General features: G+C 49.2%; 1 protein-coding gene and 1 pseudogene across 1 annotated transcript; one reads left to right on the forward strand and one right to left on the reverse strand.

Annotated features, from left to right (window-relative positions):
* Positions 1 to 1,780: 1,780 nt before the first annotated feature.
* On the reverse strand, positions 1,781 to 18,502 carry GTF3C4 (general transcription factor IIIC subunit 4). The gene is made up of 5 exons (XM_036262123.1): positions 17,942 to 18,502; positions 9,851 to 11,677; positions 6,170 to 6,300; positions 4,293 to 4,381; positions 1,781 to 2,564 (listed from the first exon to the last, which is right to left on the reverse strand). The coding sequence occupies exons 1-5, from the start codon at positions 18,284 to 18,286 to the stop codon at positions 2,500 to 2,502; spliced, it is 2,457 nt and encodes an 818-aa protein (XP_036118016.1). The 5' UTR covers positions 18,287 to 18,502; the 3' UTR covers positions 1,781 to 2,499.
* Positions 14,939 to 15,363, forward strand: LOC118629923 (annotated as a pseudogene).
* Positions 18,503 to 18,798: the final 296 nt, after the last annotated feature.

The following is an 18,798-nucleotide window of genomic DNA, read 5'->3' on the forward strand; positions in this document are numbered from 1 at the left end:
AGCCCACAGGCCAGCTGCCGCAGGGGCGGGTGCTCCGGACACCAGCGCTCTAGTCCTCTCAAGGACCATCACAACAAAACGTATTTAATATTTAATTACTCCCGCGAACGTGCCCTGGCCCCGGCTGACCGGAGAGCCGCCTCGCCAGTCGCTGCGACACCCCGAGGACAAGCAGGAGCGGCCGCTGCCGCGCTCCCAGTGCTTCCGGCCAGTGGCCGTCTGCCGGGGCGGCGTGCAGCGCCTGCTTGAGATCGGGGCGGCGGGCACACGGGGATTCAGAACAAACACCGAGCTGTCAACTCCTTATCCAGAACACCAGGAACACAGGACGCCGGGCAGAGAAAATGAGATACAGGTGTGGCTGTCAGACTCCCCAGATCGAGTGTTGTAGCTGAGGTCCAGCTGCGTAGAACCTGCCCACGCACTTCAGCGCAGGGCTACCTCTGTGGTTACCAGTGACAGCTGAGCCCGCTGGGAATCCACTGGACAGAGCAGGCGGGTTTCAGGAAGGCACGGAGGTACGGATTGAACCCGGGCGGCGCAGTCTGAGGACTCCTGGTGGCCTCCCCCTTCCAAGGTGTCCCTGGTCGCCACTCACCAGATGTGCCGACCCTCGTGAAACAGGTGCACTGCGCTGTGACCCTGCCTTGCGCTCAGTCTCCTCGTTCTCCTGCATCAGTGGATTCACCTCCACGGACGAGGGTGGGCAGGGAAGGGGCAGGCCTCCCCAGTGGGGGTGCCGGCATTTGGGCTGAGGCTGGTTGGGTTCAGTCTGGAAAACCACACCAGGCTCATCCTCATGGGGAGAAGCCACGATGTAGTGACAGAGTGGCCATGATGATTCCCACAGACACGCAAGATCGTTCTGGGTTTCTCGTCCTGGGTTCCTCGTCAGCGTAGTCCTAAGAGTTCAGGTTCCCCCAAACGCACTAGTGCTTTAAATAAAAACTTAATGTAAGTTGTGAATGGCAGCAGCACCACGTCCCCCAGCACGTCACCTACTCCCAGTAGGAATAAACGCAGCGACAGGAAGCGTCCGTGATCATCAAATTGCAACGATTCCTCAACATGATCCCAACTGTCACTGTCACGTGTATAGTGAAACAGTTACAGACGAAAATCGGCTGCAACCACACACCCGACTGTGACTCATGACCTTAATGCTGACCGATCCTCTTTCTTGAAAATCAACTTAACATGCCCGACCCTCAAGTCTGGATAGATGCTCTTCTTGAAATTACCACCAAAATGAGAAATAGCAAGTGAGGCAAAATGTCCTTCACTGAGGATGCAGAACAAAAGCAGGAAATTGTGTTCGAGTCCAGGCAAGATAGATGCACGTAGCATGCGTCAGAATTTCGCATCTGGTATTTTTCATCCAGCTTCCCAGAAGCACGCACCACGTCAGCCGTGTGCACAACAGGCCTGATTAGCACCAATCCCTGGGGTACTTTCTGTAAAAACCCAAGAACAATGTAGTTCCGGAACGGCTAATTTTTATTTTAGGGTTTAAAACCAACGAACACGGGCCACGTGGTAACAGCCCACAGAGATCCTGTGTCGATACCAAGGCCCCCCGCAGGGGGGAGCCCGCCCTGCCGAGCAGGTGCACACCGCAGCTGGGCTCGAGCGCCTGCCGTCTGTCTGGCAGTCTCTAGGCAGACTCTGCACACTCCTGTACCGGACAGAATGAACCGTCTGCAAATGTCAACATTAAAAATACTCCAACTTTTAATACTGAAAGGAGAAAATATTATTTTCTATGTACAGATATCTCATCTCGGGCATCACCGCTGTCTGACGTAGGGACGGGACCCGGGGAGACTTATACACACTGAGGCGTTGGGGCAGGGATCGGATGACATGGGAGATCATTAAAAGTAAGCCACGATTATTAACTTACAACAGTCATCTGACCTTCTGACACCCTAAACCAATTTTAGTCTTTGTTTAACCCCTTAACAACAGTTTTAGGACAATGTTTTCAAACAAGAAGTGGCGGACACAGGTCTCCGGCTGTCTGCCGGGAACAGACGAGCAGCCTACACATTCCGACACTTCGAACATCGGTTGGTACAGTGCCCACCACGACACTTCAGCTCCCTGGAGCCACAGGGCAAGTCCAGACCAAGGTCAGGATTAAATCCTGTCAGCCCACAAGGCCCTTCGAAGCCCAAAGTCTCTAGAAGAAACCATTCTGCTCCTAGAAACGATAGGGCGCTTGTTCAAACTGCTTGACAAGACACTTGAGAAATAATGTTTCTCACGGGGTAGGAGCGGGCGAACGCCCATCTCTGAGTGCTGGGCTCTCTGCGCGCAGTCAGTTAAGATGACCCCCAGTCCCAGAGAGGCGATGCACTTCAGAAATGACTCCGGCCCTCTTCCCGATCACAGGGAGCACCTCTCCCCGGCAGGCCAGGCCTTCCGGCGCACCCCTCTCTCCAGGATGGAGGGTGTTTCCAGCAGATCACACATGCTGTCCACTTCCCAGCACCGACTTCAGAAGACAGGAGAGTCACAGAAAGGGCAGGGGCTTTGCAGCAGCCTTTTAATCCACTCAGGATCTGCAAAAGGAAGACAGGTACTGAGCGCTGGCTTCAGAAAGGGGTCAAGTGGGAGGAGCTGTGAACGAACTGCAGTGTGGAGACGGGCACCGTGGTCCCGGCTCCCACTCCAACGCTCTACGTGAGGCTGACTAAACCCGCGATCCCCAGTGCTGTGTGTGATGACATTTTCATCCTTCTGCAATGAACAGGAAAACAAAAATATTTAATGAGTGTTCCCCCCCCTTTTTTTTCCAATCCTCACCCGATATTTTTCTGTTTATCTTTAGAAAGAGCGGGAGGGAGAGAGGGAGGAAGAGAGAGAGAGACACCTCAACTGGTTGCCTCCCACACGACCCCAACTAGGGCTGAGGACGATGCCCGTGGCTGGAATTGAACCCAGGACTCTTTGGTCCATGGGCCGATGCTCTAACCATTGAGCCAAACCAGCCAGGGCTGAATGAGTGTTTCATAGAGCTGAATTTAAAGGGCTATATATTTTTCAGAGAGTATATCATTCAAACATTGTTAATGTTAAAATACTCTCTTTTATAAAATTACAGTAGGCCTGGCTGGTGTGGCTCAGTGGACTGAGCATCAATCATCCCATGGACTGAGAGATGCTGGTTCGATTCCCAGTCAGGGCACTTGCCTGGGTTGTGGGCTCACTCCCCAGTAGCGGGCGTGCAGGAGGCAGCCGATTTCTGTCTCCCTCTCCCTTCCGTTCTCTATAAAACATCAGTAAGACATAAACTGCCCTCAGACTTCCCAGCCTGGAGCTGCTCCCCTCCCCTCTAGACCTGCAGTTTCTCCTTCCCCCCGAGAGCGGAATGTGGCTCAACCCAAAGTCAACTGGCAGGGGTGTTTGTTCTTAAAAATCGTTTCAACCCTCTCCTGGTTTTCTGCCTAAATAGCATACTAATTTTCAGTGTGTGTTTATAAGTTCCCCCAAATTTGTTTCAAAATAGTCCAGTAAGAGGAGGGGCACACGGATGAAACGTAGAAGGCCGTGGGCTGGCAGTTTCTGCAGCTGAATGGGGGGCACACACAGATTCATTACACTCTTTTCTCACTTCTGTACAGGAGGCATTTCTCTGTAATAAAGAGAGAACAGAACACAAGCGGCCAACACACCAACTTCTCAGAATCAGAGCGCTTCAGCCAGCTGAGAAAAAGTCGAGCCTGAGTGTGTAGATTTATGTGGAAGGCCTTCTGCTTCCCTGAGAGCACAGGCCCCCCCAAACGTGCGCACAGTTGTGTCCCGTTAGCTCATTTGCTTAGCGTGAGATGTTACTGAACCTCAGGGCGTACACCTGACATCCCTGGAGCTACTTCCATCACCAGTTCCTGCCCACATCTCTGATCTTGTCTCCAACTAGTTCTGTCAGAAATGTGGGCTTTGCCACAGGGCCGTCAGAAAAAGCTAGAGCACCAGGACGAAGCCCGTCAGGCTACCAGGACTCCACGCGAACACCCTGTCTGCAGTGCTGTCTTTGTACACATCGTCACTGCAGAGTTTGCATTCAAATATCGGGTACAACAATCCCGGGCACTTTTGAATAAATAATTTGCAGTGACAGGACGCAAACTTACACGCTAAAGTGCAACATAGACTTGAACACGACATATTCTGACGGTGATTTTGCATTAGTTGTGGCTTCGTGACACTACTGTGAAGAGCAGCGCGAGCCCGGGCCCCGGGGCTTGGCCAGCGCGCTTGGCCGCCCCGGCTGGGGGAGGCTTACTCACCTTCCGGGGCCGGGTGGCGGGCAATGCTGTCATGGAGCAGACACCGTCTGTATATCAGACTCTGGCAGGACTGGTAGGTCAGGAAGCACCTGAAAGAAGACATGGTATTGTCGGTTCTACCAGCACTGGAAAGCAGCAGTGTGGAGGCAACTGGCCAGTTACTCTAAAGCCACATCCACCAGGCAGAGGGCAGACACTGTGGCTCGTTCGCGGCAGCCATATCCCCGTGTGGCCGGACTGCAGCACCCACGCTGCGGAGAGCGAGGCGTGGGCCAGGTTCCCGAGCGAGATGCAGTTTCTACGGCAGTCGCCGCAGCTTCTTTTTGGGTGTCTGCAGTTCAGTCTGTCCCTACCTGACTGTCCTTGGAATTTTTAGTAAGCTAAAACACTGACCACATATTATACTGAAAATGGTTCTCGTTAGTGATTTTTAAGATTAGTACCAGCACTATCTTTAAGAATCTGACAGTACAGTGGGGAAAATCTGAAGGCCGTGGGAGACAAAACTAATGGTGCAAAGAGAAGGGACGTGAACAGACGGTCCCGGCTCAAGCCCCGTGCTGTCCGTGGAGCGCCGCCAGCACCAGGCACGGCAGGGACGGAGGAGGAGGAGACGGGAAGCACGCACCTGGGTCTGCAGGGAAGGTTTCCCAAAACACAAGTTTCTAAGTCGAGCGGCCAAGGAACAGAAGCACAGCAGGAGGGTGAGAGGAAGAGATGCCAAGCAGGCTCACTGTGAGCAGAGAGGTGACGGGGAGAAGCCCACACCTGAGCGAGGGCAGCAGCCACTCCCGGCACCGCCTTCAGCAGAAATGAGAGCGGTCTCGCAGAGCCCGTCCGAGATGAACACGAGCGGTGGTCACAGCTGAGCGCTGCAGCCCGCACGCCAGGGCCGAGCTCTGTCATGCACCAGCTGTGTGACTGAGCAGAGGCTTCACCTTCCCCAGGTGCCAGTTTGCCGTCCGTACAGTCCGTCCCCAGTGTCCCCGTGCACAGTCGTCGTGAGGCACACACCCCGCTCAGCAGGGCGCCCGCAACAGGCGGTGCTCGATGTGTGTTGTGATCACGAGCCGACTGCCACAAGCACGTACAGAAAGCAGTCCGAAGGCGGACGTCGGGACGTGAACCGGACAGCCGAGAACGAAGGGTCAGAGGCAGGAGAGGAGGGAGGGCCGTGTCCTGGAAGCCAGGAGATGCAAGTACTTCGAGGAGGGAGGGAGCGACTGTGTCCATAAAGTGAGGACATGCTAAGGTTCCTTAGAGCGAGACTGAGGGCGAGGAGGAGGACTTCTACCTTTTCTCATAAAGTTAAACAAAAACAGCCCTGGCCGGTTTGGCCCAGTGGTTAGAGCGTCGGCCTGCGGTCCAGAGAGACCCGGGTTCGGTTTCCGCTAAGGGCATGTACCTCGGTTGCAGTTTGTCCCCAGCCCTGGTTGGTCGTGCGGGTGGCAACCACTCAGTGTGTCCCTTTCACATCGATGTTTCTCTCTCTCTCTTCCTCTCTCTCCCTCCCACTCTAACTGAACAAAAAAATGGAAAAATATCCTCGGGTGAGGATAAAAAAAAAAAAGTTAAAAAACAGTACATCAGTGCTTTTGTATTCCACTAACTTGAACAAGCATTACTTTCGTAATAAAATTGAATGCTACTTTGAAGGAAACAGTATTCCCAAAAGAAAGGGACTCCTACATATGTCAAGCCGTAACTGCCGTCGAAGGGTGTCCTGCTACCTCAGCCTGAAGGAAGATGTCTGTGCCAGGCTTCACGGCAGCTTTGCTTCAACCTCATGCCCGGGGAACTAGACTGGGATGGACCCTTCACAGGGCTCTGGGCTGCACAGGGCGCAGGCGGCCGAGGGCCTGGCTGCGAGGGCTTACCGGAGCCAGATGTGGCCGTTGGAACAGACTGCCTGTTTGCGATCCGTGAACGGCAGGACCTCCTTACACAGACTGCAGTGCTCAGGGAAGGTCTGTTTGTTCATCTTCTTTGAGATATGGCCAATCAGCACCTGGTGAGACAAAGCAGTGGGCAGAGTTTATGGAGAGCACGGGCTGCCCTACACAGATGGAATGAAAAATCACGTAGCCTTGTACACGAGACAGGAGGTTTGCAGTTCCATCACACTGTCTGGGAAGTGAAAAGGCTAGACCTTCAACTGTGTCAAATGGCCGAGTAACATCAACTCGCTTGGGGACCTGTGACAACAGGGTGAACTATACCTACTAAAGGAAAAACTGCTCTGAAAACCAATCTTGTTACTAGCCTTGCCTGTGTTGCTTCTGAAACAAGGACTTAGAGTTGTTAGAAGACAAAGCATTTAGCTATTACTTACGATGTTCTAATTTTAAGAAGCATCTCTATAGGTAAAATATTATGACATACTAGGTAGAATTTTACAAATGTCTGTTCTTCAAGAAAGGCTTACAAAGGAAAAAAATAATTAGGATTTAAAAATAATAATTTCCCCTTGTGATGGCCCCAGGACCCCTGAGCGATCCAGTTTAGTCGCCTGCGCTGTGAGGTCCACTACCCTGCGGCAGAGGGAGGGTGGGGCAGGACGCACTGTGGGATTGAGGTGGGGGAGAGGTCGACATGGCTGGCTCAAGGTCTTGTCCCAATTTCAGCTTCCCCTTTCTCTGCTTTGGTCTTAGGTTTACACTACTTTAACAATGGGAGTCTGATAAACACTAATCTACTTCATTATTTTGTTGGAAAAATCCTCAGTGGCTGTATCACTGGGGTGGGCTACCCCAACCCTTCAGAACCATCTTGTCTCACAAGTAGATAATGTCCTTTGAAGTTTTCAACACATTTACACTGGAGCTCTTGTGGAAGGACCCTCTAAACCCACCACTCCCTAAAATTAGTTCACTAAAGGTTTGAAGGGGGTCGTACCCTTCAGAAGAAGAGAGTGGGAAGGGAGGGAGAGAAAGAGGAAGAGAAATATCGGTTTGTTGCTCTACTTATTTATGCACTCATTGGTAGATTCTTGTATGTGCCCTGACCAGGCATCAAACCCATAATCTTGGTGTATTGGGATGATGCTCTAACCAATCAAACTACCTGGCTAGAGCCATAGTGGGATTTTTAAGACATGAAATGCATTGTTTTCAGTCAAAACTCAGTTGCTATAGAAGAGCAGAGGTACAATCTTCTCTTTAAACTGGCTGCTGAACCACATGACCAGGCTAAAGGTAGCTGCCGTGCTCACACAGCATCTGGACAATCACCCTGCACCAGAAGTTCCAACCTTCGTTCTCATGGCATACTAGCTAATTACTAAAATTCTGCAGCACACCAAAAATAGGTTATATTTTGCCCTGGCTGGTTTGGCTCAGCGTGGGCCTGCAGACCAGAGTCCCAGGTTCGATTCCAGCCAAGGGCACGCACCTTGGTTGCAGTTTGTCCCACCCTGGTGGGGGTCATAAGGGTGGCAACCAATTGATGTGTCTCTCTCATATCGATGTTTCTCTCTCTCTCCCCCTCCCACTCTATCTAAAGATAAATGTAATATCCTTGGGTAAGGATTAAAAAAAAAGAGAAAGAGCCCTGGCCAGTTTGGCTCAGCGGTTAGAGCGTCGGACTGCGGTCCAGAGAGACCCGGGTTCGGTTCCCGCTAAGGGCACGTACTTCGGTTGCAGTTTGTCCCCGGCCCTGGTTGGTCGTGCGGGTGGCAGCCACTCGATGTGTCCCTTCACATCGATGTTTCTCTCTCTCTCTCCCTCCCACTCTATCTGTACAAAAAATGGAAAAATATCCTCGGGTGAGGATAAAAAAAAAAAAAAAAAAAAAGAGAAAGAAAAAATATATGTTTTTTGCCTATATGGCACACACACACAAAAGTATAATTTTGATTCATTCACAACGGACGGCTATTGTGTTGGCTGTTGTCATTTTTTACTTGACAATCTAAGGGAAAAGAGGCCAGTGCCCATGACTAAATAGTCAGGTATTTTGTCATGTTTTAAAAATTCTTGCAGTGCACCAGTTGAAAAATGCTGCTCTAAACCATCACCAACCAATTTCCTTTACATATTTTCTAAAATATGTTAATATCACATTGACTATAATATCCCTCCGAGGTCCTTAAGAAACAATTGATAACCGGAATACCCCACTACACCATTAGACCAGAATGAAACAATAGTTAAAAGTTCACTTTCAGCTCTGGCTGGTGAGCCTCAGTTGGTAGAGTGTTGTCCCAGGCATCAAAAGGTCTCGGTTTGATTCCTGGTCAGGGCACATGCCAGAGTTGTGGCCTTGATCCCTAGTAGGGGGCGTGCAGGAGGCAGCCAATCACTGTTTCTCTCTCACATGGATGTTTCTCTTTCTCCCTCTCTAAAATCAATAACAACATCTTTAAAAAAATAGTTGACTTTCAAAATGAAAGGTCACCTGGCCGGTTTGGTTCAGCAGTTAGAGCGTAGGCCCGAGAACCAAAGGGCTGCAGGTTCGATTCCCGGGCCTAGTCAGGGTCATGTGGGAGGCAGACAATTGATATGTCTCTCTCACATTGATGTTTTTCTCTCTCCACCCCCCCCCTTATCCCTCCCATTCGCTCTCTAAAAATCAATCGATGGAAAAAATATCCTCCAGTGAGGATTAAGAACAAACAAAACAAAACAAACAAAAGAATAAGAAATATGTTTATTAAAAAAAACCACACAACAAAAAAACAAAAATGAAAGGTCAGTTTCATGAGCAGCACATCTTAACTACTCTTGAAATCATTGCAAACGTCCAACTGTGAACAGTTTAAAATAGAGATAAAGACAGTTGAACGCACTGCCTTCAATGAATATTTTAAATAAGACTTCAGGCAGTGAGAGTGCCAATCTTCAAAGTAAAAAGGAACAGGGCTTTTACGGTTTTTATTACTGTGGTATACAGTATGTTCCTTGTAACACAATTCTTCAGTCTGGATACCACGGAGCCACACAGAGTTAAGAATTCTCTTCTGTAGGGTCCCATCTCAGAACCCACAGAAGGATACTGTGCACTGGGGTGTGAAGCACGCAGCAGTTCCCCAAGCTTGCACCCCTAGTATTGTCAGGGAACATGAATTCTGTGGAATACATTTTGGATTACACTGTAAGACTGCTCTAATACCCAAATAAAGATTATACCCAGTTTTTGTAAAAACAACACGAGCTATTTACTTTACACGCCCTGCTTACTTAAATCAGACCCTGCTCCCCCCCAAAAACCACCTTTTGCAAACAGCGAGGCCCGGGCGCACGAGTGCCACACTTCCACGTCTGTGCGGGCTCCGCCTACTACTCTCCTAAGGACAGCATCCGGGGCTGAGCCTCAGCCTGGGCATCTCATCTCGCAAACCCTGTGTATCAGTCACAGTCAGAGAGAGAGGAGGAACGAAACTATTCTGTATAACAGGAGCATGTGCTCTGCAGCAACCCGTGTTTTCTATTTACTCTCTAGTGCCTCATGCCAATCAACTACCTAAAACATGTCAAAGCAAAACCTGAGCTTTCGAAATTCAATTTAGGTCACACAGACAGCAGACTTTTGTTTCAGCGCTTTTGTCAATCAACACCTACCCGTGCTGTTCGGTCATCATACTCTTCATCGGACATTAGGAAGTTACAGAGTCCCCGGGTGGGGATGCTGGTGTTTTCCGTAATCCAGGTGTGGAGGTACACTTCTCCTAAGACACGCTTCATGTGCTCCCTCGTCAAGTGCATTTCCACAGCCTCGATCTTCCCTTGGATTTCAAGGAGCTTCTCCTCCATTGGCTCACGGCCCCCAACATCTCCAGACTGGGTGAGAGGGTCATCGGTGGGGTCCTCTGGGTCCCCGTCTTTGCTCCTCTCCTGAAGGCCTTGCTTAGTCACCTGTCTAGAGGACGTGCCTTCTTCTTGCTGCTCATCCTCGCCAGTGCCCATCCCAGGCGAGTCGACGAGGAAGATTTTTGAGTCCTCCTGGGTGGGTTTCCACAAGGCTTCTGAAGGGGTTTTCTGCATTGACTGATATAAAATCCTCAGGAGGAAAAGTTTGAAACGCCAAATATAGGTGGCCCCACTGCTTTCAATCTTTTTCTCCAAAGCTTCTTGTAGAAACGGAGGGATATGTTTATCTTTTAGAATCTTCCAGCGTACGAGGTCTAGTAAATCTACCTGCTTAAAGAGATTCTGAACTGAAGATTCCAGGAGCTGAGCAGCTGCCTCTTCAAAGGTTTTGAGAGCAACAAACTGGACCTGGTAATTTTTGTTAACAGGATGGAGGCCATTGATCATGCCCTCAGTGGTAATGATGGCTAGATACGCACCACAGGGGCTCACTGCTATCCCGTGAGTCCTCACGGAGCCAAACACATCTGACAGTTTAATCAACTGGTGTTCAAACTTCAACGCGACATCCGTGAAAATGGGAATCAGCTGCCTCACCTTGCCATCGCTGGAACAGGTATATACTGTTCCATTCTGCTTGTCTGCAGTCATGGAGACGATCGGCAGGGAGTGAAGGCCCGTGACGTGGGAATTGTGAACATTCAGACCTGCTTTGGAGATCAGTAGGAGACACCAAAACACATAGGGTCCTCTCGCAGCCACCACTAAGCTACAGCTACACTTCTGGTAAGGGTGATACAGCGGAACACATTTGATGCTGTGCACAGGCAACTGGTCCATTTCTTTCCACAAGACGACAGGCTGCCTCAGAGTGAAATAGCCTTTCACAGCTTTGAGATTGACAGGGAGGATTTTTACAGGTCCGAAAGCACTCCCCACAATAAGGCCGCTCATTTTCCGATTATTGTGCTCATATTCCCACCAAAACAAGACACTGGGAGAGCTGATGCCGGACTCGACGGTGTTGCAGGAAGAGATGGACTCCTTTCCCACGAAAGGCAGCTGGAACTGCCACACGGCGATGTTGCCGTTTTCGAAGAGGACCGCCAGGAGCACACTGCCCACGTCCCGGCACTCGTTGTTATGCTTGACCTGCTGGGTGGTGCAGATGCCTGACCACTCCATCCTGACCGGGGTCTGCATGCTGTGTCTCCGCTGAAACTCGGCGAAATCCGCCAGGCTCCCTCCGGGGACCTCATTTTTAGAGAGCCTGTAGCTGGTCTCATAAAGACGTTCTCCATAAATCTCGGTCAGATCGACCAGCTGGACCCACTGCAGTCTGTTGAGGTTAGCCTGGATGGTCAGGCGGTTGTCCATGGTCAGTGCTGCCAAGAGGCACCTGCCGTTAGCATCACAGCCCACGGGGGACCAGCTAGTGTACTTGAACCCTCTCAGTGGCGGCAAAGCCTTCCCCTCGGGGTTGAACACCCTATCCAACATGAAGGTCTGGCTGACCGTGGGGTCTGCAGAGGTGGCAAACTTCTCCTTACACTGAGCAACTTCTGCCTTTGAGCCAACCTGAAAATAAGAGATATTCAAACTGTCAGATAAATATTTCAGGCTAGAAATACATTTACATTTCTTAGGGTGTATTAACTGAGTCACATTAATATATACAGAAATTTTGTATCAATTCTGTTAACTCTGGTATGACATGCATTTAAAAGACCAAGTACATGTCTAACACTAAATGAGCGTATAGTCAGAAAATGACGATTTTTAAAAAAGGATCAGAATAAATGTCCTCTTTCATAGCCTGGTTTCCACCTTCTTAGAATGGACATAAGCAATGACGACGATAGAGTCAAGAGCATTTAGCTGAACTAGTCACAAAACAATACAGGCATTAAAATTCATGGAAATACAGTCGTCCCTCTAGTATTTGAAAAAACTGCGATAGAGTGAAGCCACGAAAGTCGAAGCGCGAAGTGGCGAGGGACGACTGTGTCTAAATAAAGAATCCTACTTCACGGAAATTCATTTATCGTAGTCGAGTCTGGAACTGATTAACCACGATAAACGAGGGCAGACTGTAACTCTTTGACACAGTTAGATATTGGATTTTTATAATATCTTTGCAATACAAATGCAAACTTTTAAGTTTTCTATCTGAAATTTCATTTATAAATTATGCTGAACGTTAATTCCAACTGCTTCCACCATTTATATAGAATGATATCCACTCCAATTACTTGCTGTTCCCTGGCCATCCCGCCCTGCCATGTTCCCTGCTCTCTTGCCTAGAATGCTCTTTCCTCCTGTCGAAACCCCATCCATTCTACCAGGCCTCATTCTAGCTTTCGTTCATCTCTCCATCCTCCACGTTTGTGCCGTACATCAGCAGTGCCTCGCTGTATGATGACGATCTCTTTAAAAATATTTTAAAGGGACATTAAGATGGGGGAAGAGATAAATGACCAAAAGAAAGTGGTCCAGAGCCATAAGACTTGACCTGCTGTACTAGAGAAATGGATAACAGAAAGAAAGCAGAATCTTCCCATTCCTTCTTGGTATCAATCTCCTTTTATAAAGAGGCTGCTCTTCAAACTGGAAAGGTTAAAAAACGTGATTAAAAAGGAATTCAAGCCCTGGCCGGTTTGGCTCAGCGGTTAGAGCATCAGCCCGTGGACCAGAGAGTCCCTGGTTCGGTTCCTGCTAAGGGCACAGACCTCAGACCGGGGCCTTGTGGGTGGCAACCACTCGATGTGTCTCTCTCTCTCACAGACTCCAGACCAAAGAGTCGTGGGTTCGATTCCAGTCAAGGGCACATTGATGTTTCTTTTTCTCCCTCCATCTCTCTCTCCTTCTCTATCTGAAGACAAATGCAAAAATGTCCTCGGGTGAGAATAAGAAGAAAAAAAAGAAATTCAAGCCTTGGCCGGTTTTGCTCAGTGGTTAGAGCAACAGCCTCCAGACCTAAGAGTCGTGGGTTCGATTCCAGTCAAGGGCACATACCTCAGTTGCGATTCGACCCCTGGCCCTGGTTGGGGCCCTGTGGGAGGCAATCAATCGATGTGTCTCTCTCACATTGATGTTTCTTTCTCTTTTTCCCTTCCACTCTATCTGGAAAATCAATGGAAAAATATCCTCTGGTGAGGATTAAATAACAACAACAACAACAATTTAAAAAAAAAAAGGAAATGCAAGCCTAAGCCATGTACAGATATAATAACAGTCACTTTCAGTCCCTAAGCCGGAGGAATTGCACTCCAGGACACGGAAGGAACCTGGAAGAGGTGAACTCTCAACCACTGCCTGTACTCCTTGAGAAAGCACGGACAACTGGCAATGTGGCCAAAAACCCGAGTTCTATAGTTCAAAAATATCCCCCAAGAGGTAAGTAGATAACAAAAGCTATGGACCATTAAGCCTGATAGGAAATGAAATTCCTCAATGTATTAACAAATGACCAGTTGGTATAGACAGCAGTGACCTTTAGAAACCAGCACAAGCTAACTGGAAAAACGTAATCTTATTCTCTCTTCTGCTGACACTGTTCGATGACATAATAAATAAGCATATAAAACAAAAGGCAGATATAAAATCCAACAAATGAATTAGATGACTAACTTTTCCTAAAGTGTATTACACAGAACACAACTCCCCTCAATTGTTCCTTGATAAAGAGTTCTGTGGCTATACGTCATTTCCCTCTGAAGAGTTACAGGAGCACATTAAATGTCTTGGCCAGGCAGCTACCGTAGAAACTTAGTATTAACCAGTTATCCAAACTCTTTTAAAAAAAATAGAGCCAGGGGTGGGGGGTGGGGGTGAGAGGTCATCCTAAAAAATACTCTGGAAATGGTATCTTAGGCAGCGTATCATGATTTTATTAATCCTCAGCTGAAGGTATTTTCCATTGATTTTTAGATAGAGTAGAAGGGAGGGAGGAGGAGAGAGAGAGAAACATCGATGTGAGACACAACCCCAACCAGGGTCAGGAATCGAACCTGCAACCCCGGGTACGTGCCTTTGACTAGGAATCCAACCCGGGACCCTTTGGTCCATGGGGGGGCACTCTACCTGCTGAGCCAAACTGGCCAGGGCGCTATCTCAATTTTAAAAAGGCACTTAAGGTAACTTTCCAGATACACTTATGGACATACTGGAGAAATAGTAGGAACCGGAAATTCCAATGACAGGTGTCGCTTTCTAGCCTGTTAATAAAAGAATGCTAATAAAAGCCCAGAGCTTTGGATGGGTAGATAAAATTTAAAACATGACACAATGAAGCCCAGCCAGCGTGGCTCAGTGGTTGAGCATCGACCCATGGACCAAGAGGTTCCCAGTTCGGTTACCGGTCAGGGTACATACCTGGGTTGTGGGCTCAATCCCCAGTATGGGGCGTGCAGGAGGCAACCAATCGATGTTTCTCTCTCACATCGATGTTTTCTCTCTCTCCCTTACTCTCTAAATAATCAATAAAACATATTTTAAAAAAATAAATAAAACATGACACAATGAAGCCCAGCATAATATCTGAAAATCTGTGCTCTGGTGGCAGACTGCCCAGGTCAAATCCTAGCTCTATCACGTTAACAGCTCTGGGCCCCTGCACACACTGCTTAAACCTCTGGCCCTAATTTCCTCAATTACAGAGAAAGACTAATACTACATGTCTCCTAGAGTTAGAAAGATCAAATAAGTGAAACTATGTAAAGCATATATTAATAAGTGCTCAATGAATGTTAGCTACAACAATGACTTATCAACTCTCTGAGCAGTAAGTGTGTTAATGAGAAGTAGTAAAAGTATGTAAAGCCTCCCTGGTTGCTTGAAGATCAACTTCCATCATGAATGACACAGTAACTATCCGGACCAGAAGGTTCATGACCAACAGACTACTTCAGCGGAAACAAATGGTCATTGATGTCCTTCACCCTGGGAAAGCAACAGTACCCAAGACAGAAATTCGGGAAAAACTAGCCAAAATGTATAAGACCACACCAGATGTCATCTTTGTGTTTGGATTCAGAACGCATTTTGGTGGTGGCGAGACAACTGGCTTTGGTGTGATTTATGATTGCTTGGATTACGCAAAGAAAAATGAACCCAAACAGACTTGCAAGACATGGCCTGTATGAGAAGACCTCCAGGAACAGAGGAAGGAACGCAAGAACAGAATGAACAAAGTCAGGGGGACGGCAAAGGCCAATGTTGGTGCTGCGAAAAATGAGCTGGAGATTGGACAACAGAAGGAATAAAGATTCATCAGTGACTTTATCTGTGGTGATTGTGCAGATTTTTCATGAGAGGATTAATAAACTAAACTTTTATGTGTCTGGTTGAAAAAAAAAAAAAGTATGTAAAACACAGGGTAAAGTCCACCAAATGAAGAGTAGACATAAAATTGTTCACCAAATCCTATAATAAATATGATGTTAGAACAGGTAAATTTGCTATAAATAAAAGCTACTATAGTACTAAAAGTACTATGCAAATTACAGAATTTGTAACCCAAAGCACGGGATGGAATAAAGGGAGCTCATGCAACCCTTGGTCCCACTTGTTGTAGGAAGAATTCTTGATGGGGTGAGAGAAGCATGAATCTGGACGAGCAGGGAAATTCCTTACAGTTTTGTGCAGTGATTTCTAATATATTAGTTTGAATGAGCCTACTGCATATCACAAAATTAGTTAACAAATTAAAACAAATACTCTGATGCCCAAGGAACATACCACTTAAGAATCCAGCTCCCAGAGGCCTGCCCCCACCCAACCATTTAATTATATACTATTTCATACTGACCACCAATCATCTTTTTGCCTGTACTCCAGCCAGATTCATTTTTCTGAACCATACCAGGTCAATCCATGCTTATGAAACTTGAACAGCACCTTAGGGCCTCCTAGATTGAATGAAGCCGACCTCCTCAGGCTGACTTTCAGTGTTACCAAACTGGCCTCACCTCACTTTCTCTCTCTAGAAGAGCTACTTGAGCTCAGCGGTTGACCAATCATTACTTACCAACAATAGTAAATTACATTCCTACCTTAAATATGTATGTGCCTGACATGGACACCTTATACCTGCCACCTGGATGGTCCTCTCCTTCCTTTCTTTTACAACCCAACCCAACCCCACCCTCTTTGAGGACTGCTACAGATTCTGTACCGGATAACTTCCACTGATAAAAGTGCTTCCCTTCCCCATTCCTTTTTAAATTCTCTCAACTAGAGTGTTAAGTCTCTACTGTATTGACACACACACACACACACTTACATTTTTCTCTAGATGAGGTGCATACTTTTTCAGCAAAGGATATACCTTTTAAAACCCCTTTCTCTGCCTCCCTCCTTCAGCATTTCGGACCGTCATAGCATCACCAGTACCTGTCCACTTGATTTGTTTACATCTGGACCAATTCATTCCTAACTTCTCCAAGAAAATCTTAGAGGACTTAGCTTAGTCACACAAGTTTACCAATGATCCAATTCAACACCAAGTTGTCCGTTTAAAACTTGAATTAAGGCCCAGCCTGTGTGGCTAAGTGGACTGAGTGACTTCCCATGGACTGAGAGGTCTGGGTTTGATTCCAAGTCAGGGCACATGCCGGGATTGCAGGCTGGATCCCCAGCTGGGGGCGTGCAGGAGGTAGCAGATAACATCTATGTTTCTCTCTCTCTCTAAAAAAAATCAATAATAATAATAATAATAATAAACCGGAATTAAGTATGCTAAAAAGTGGTTTGGGCTTCCTGCATTTAAAATGGCTGTGCAGAGTAAGAGTTTTGTTTTGTTTTTAAGGTCGCTGTCACATAAATACGTTCTCCCTATACAGATCCCTAACTTAACGGCGCCGATCACTACCTGATGTAATGCTGGTATTTGTTCATGACTTGCTAGTGAACGTAAGCTCCACGAGGGCAGGGGCTTTGTTTTATACGCTGCTTTATTTCCAGAACCTAAATCAGTGCCTAGCTGATACATAGTGGTATCCAAACATCTGTTGAATCAGTGCATTTACCCATAGACAGTTCACTTACATAAATACAGATCTTTGAAGGAAATAGCAAAAGTTTTTACATTGTACGTCTAGGCCATGAAAATGAACGAGAGGACTTAAAAAAACAACACAAAAAACCCCACGAATTTGAAAATACATCACAACAGTCAAACTAAGGAACCCTAAAATTCCGAAGGCAAACTTAGTTTATAAGAAGCAGAAAGCACCCCATCTGCACAGAGACCTTGAAGTTTAAGAACGTGCATGTATTGCCAGACCCTTTGCTTCTCTTTCCACACCAGGAAGACTTCTAGCTGCTAAAGAAAACCTGGAGTACACGCGCCAAGATCCACTCTCTGCCCATCTGCCCCGGGTGAGAACCACTCGTGATAAAGTCGCTGGGACAGTGAAGACAATGGCAAGGACCGACTTTTCGTCTGCAAAGCAGAGGAGGAGCCAGAGGGAGGCACGTCACCGTAAACAAAGCCAGCCCGGGGCCTCGGGGAGTCAGCCCCAGACAATGGGAGCCACGGCAGAGGCAAGTCTGGGGCTGGGTCACCAGGGGGTGGAGTCTCAGAAAGCACCCCCCGCGAGAGGGACCTGCGCCCGACGCAGGGGCCAGGGAGACCCGGGCCCGAGGGGACCTCCGGGGCTAGGTGTGTGTCAGGAGGGGGTGCGCGATCCGGAAGGCGGGGCACAAATAGCTGCAAAGTTTTGTGTTTGCTCGGTGGGCTCGGCGACCCTTCGCCCTGAGCGCGAAGAGGGGACCCCCGGCCGAGCGCGCGGGCATTCCCGGGGTACCCGGCCGCGGCCGCGGGAGGGCCGGGTGGCTTACTTTGAGGAGGCAGCTGTTGAGAGGGGCGGGCACAGAGGTGCGGTGGATGACCAGGTCCTGGCCCGGGTTGTGCACGTCGCAGATGAGCTCCAGGACAGCGATGCTGCGGGCCGTGGACACGGACACGCGGTGGTCTTCGGACCAGGCCAGCGGCTCCAGGCCGCTCACCGCATACTGCAGCTTCACGGCCGGCTCCCGCCGAGTCACCAGGAGGCGGAACGCATCGCTGGGCCCGGGGGTCGCGTCCGCCGCTGGCTCCTTCCCGCCCACCTCGCCCTCCTCCTCCTCGGCCGGCGCAGGCCCGTCGGCCGCGGGCCCCACCCGGGCCTTGTCGGCCGTGTTCATCTCGGCTTAGAGGCCGCGGCCGGATCCCCCGGCGCGCCAATCCCGCGTCGCCGGCCGGTTGCCGCCTCCTGCGCCCGCCGCCGTTCGGCCCCAGCGCCCTCCGCGGCGATTTTCTCCCCTCAGGCCTAAAGCGCCGCCGAACCAGGAAGGACCCCGCCGTTGCTAGGCGACCTAGCCCTGCCAAGGTGGCCAAGGCGCTGCCGGTCTAAAAATGACGCGCCACCTCCGCGGGCGGGACCGAAGCGCCGGGGCTTGGCGCGAGTGGGGTGGGGGCAGGGAGCCTCACATCCCTTTAGTGACCTCCCGGGGGCCACCACACTGCTGAGGAAGGGGTAACCCGAGGGCAAACAAAGGACGTGTTGGTTAGATGGCGCACGGCCTACTCTTGTTGCTCAGGAATCCAAAGAACTTCACGAGCATGAACTCTGGGGTGCGGTGTCACTGGGCTCCCGCCGCCGCAGGCCGAGCCACGAGGGGTGCCACGCAGGACGGCCGCCCCGCCCCGAGGCCCC

The sequence above is a fragment of the Molossus molossus genome, unplaced genomic scaffold (assembly GCF_014108415.1).
Source record: "Molossus molossus isolate mMolMol1 unplaced genomic scaffold, mMolMol1.p scaffold_m16_p_14, whole genome shotgun sequence".
Lineage (NCBI taxonomy): Eukaryota > Metazoa > Chordata > Mammalia > Chiroptera > Molossidae > Molossus > Molossus molossus.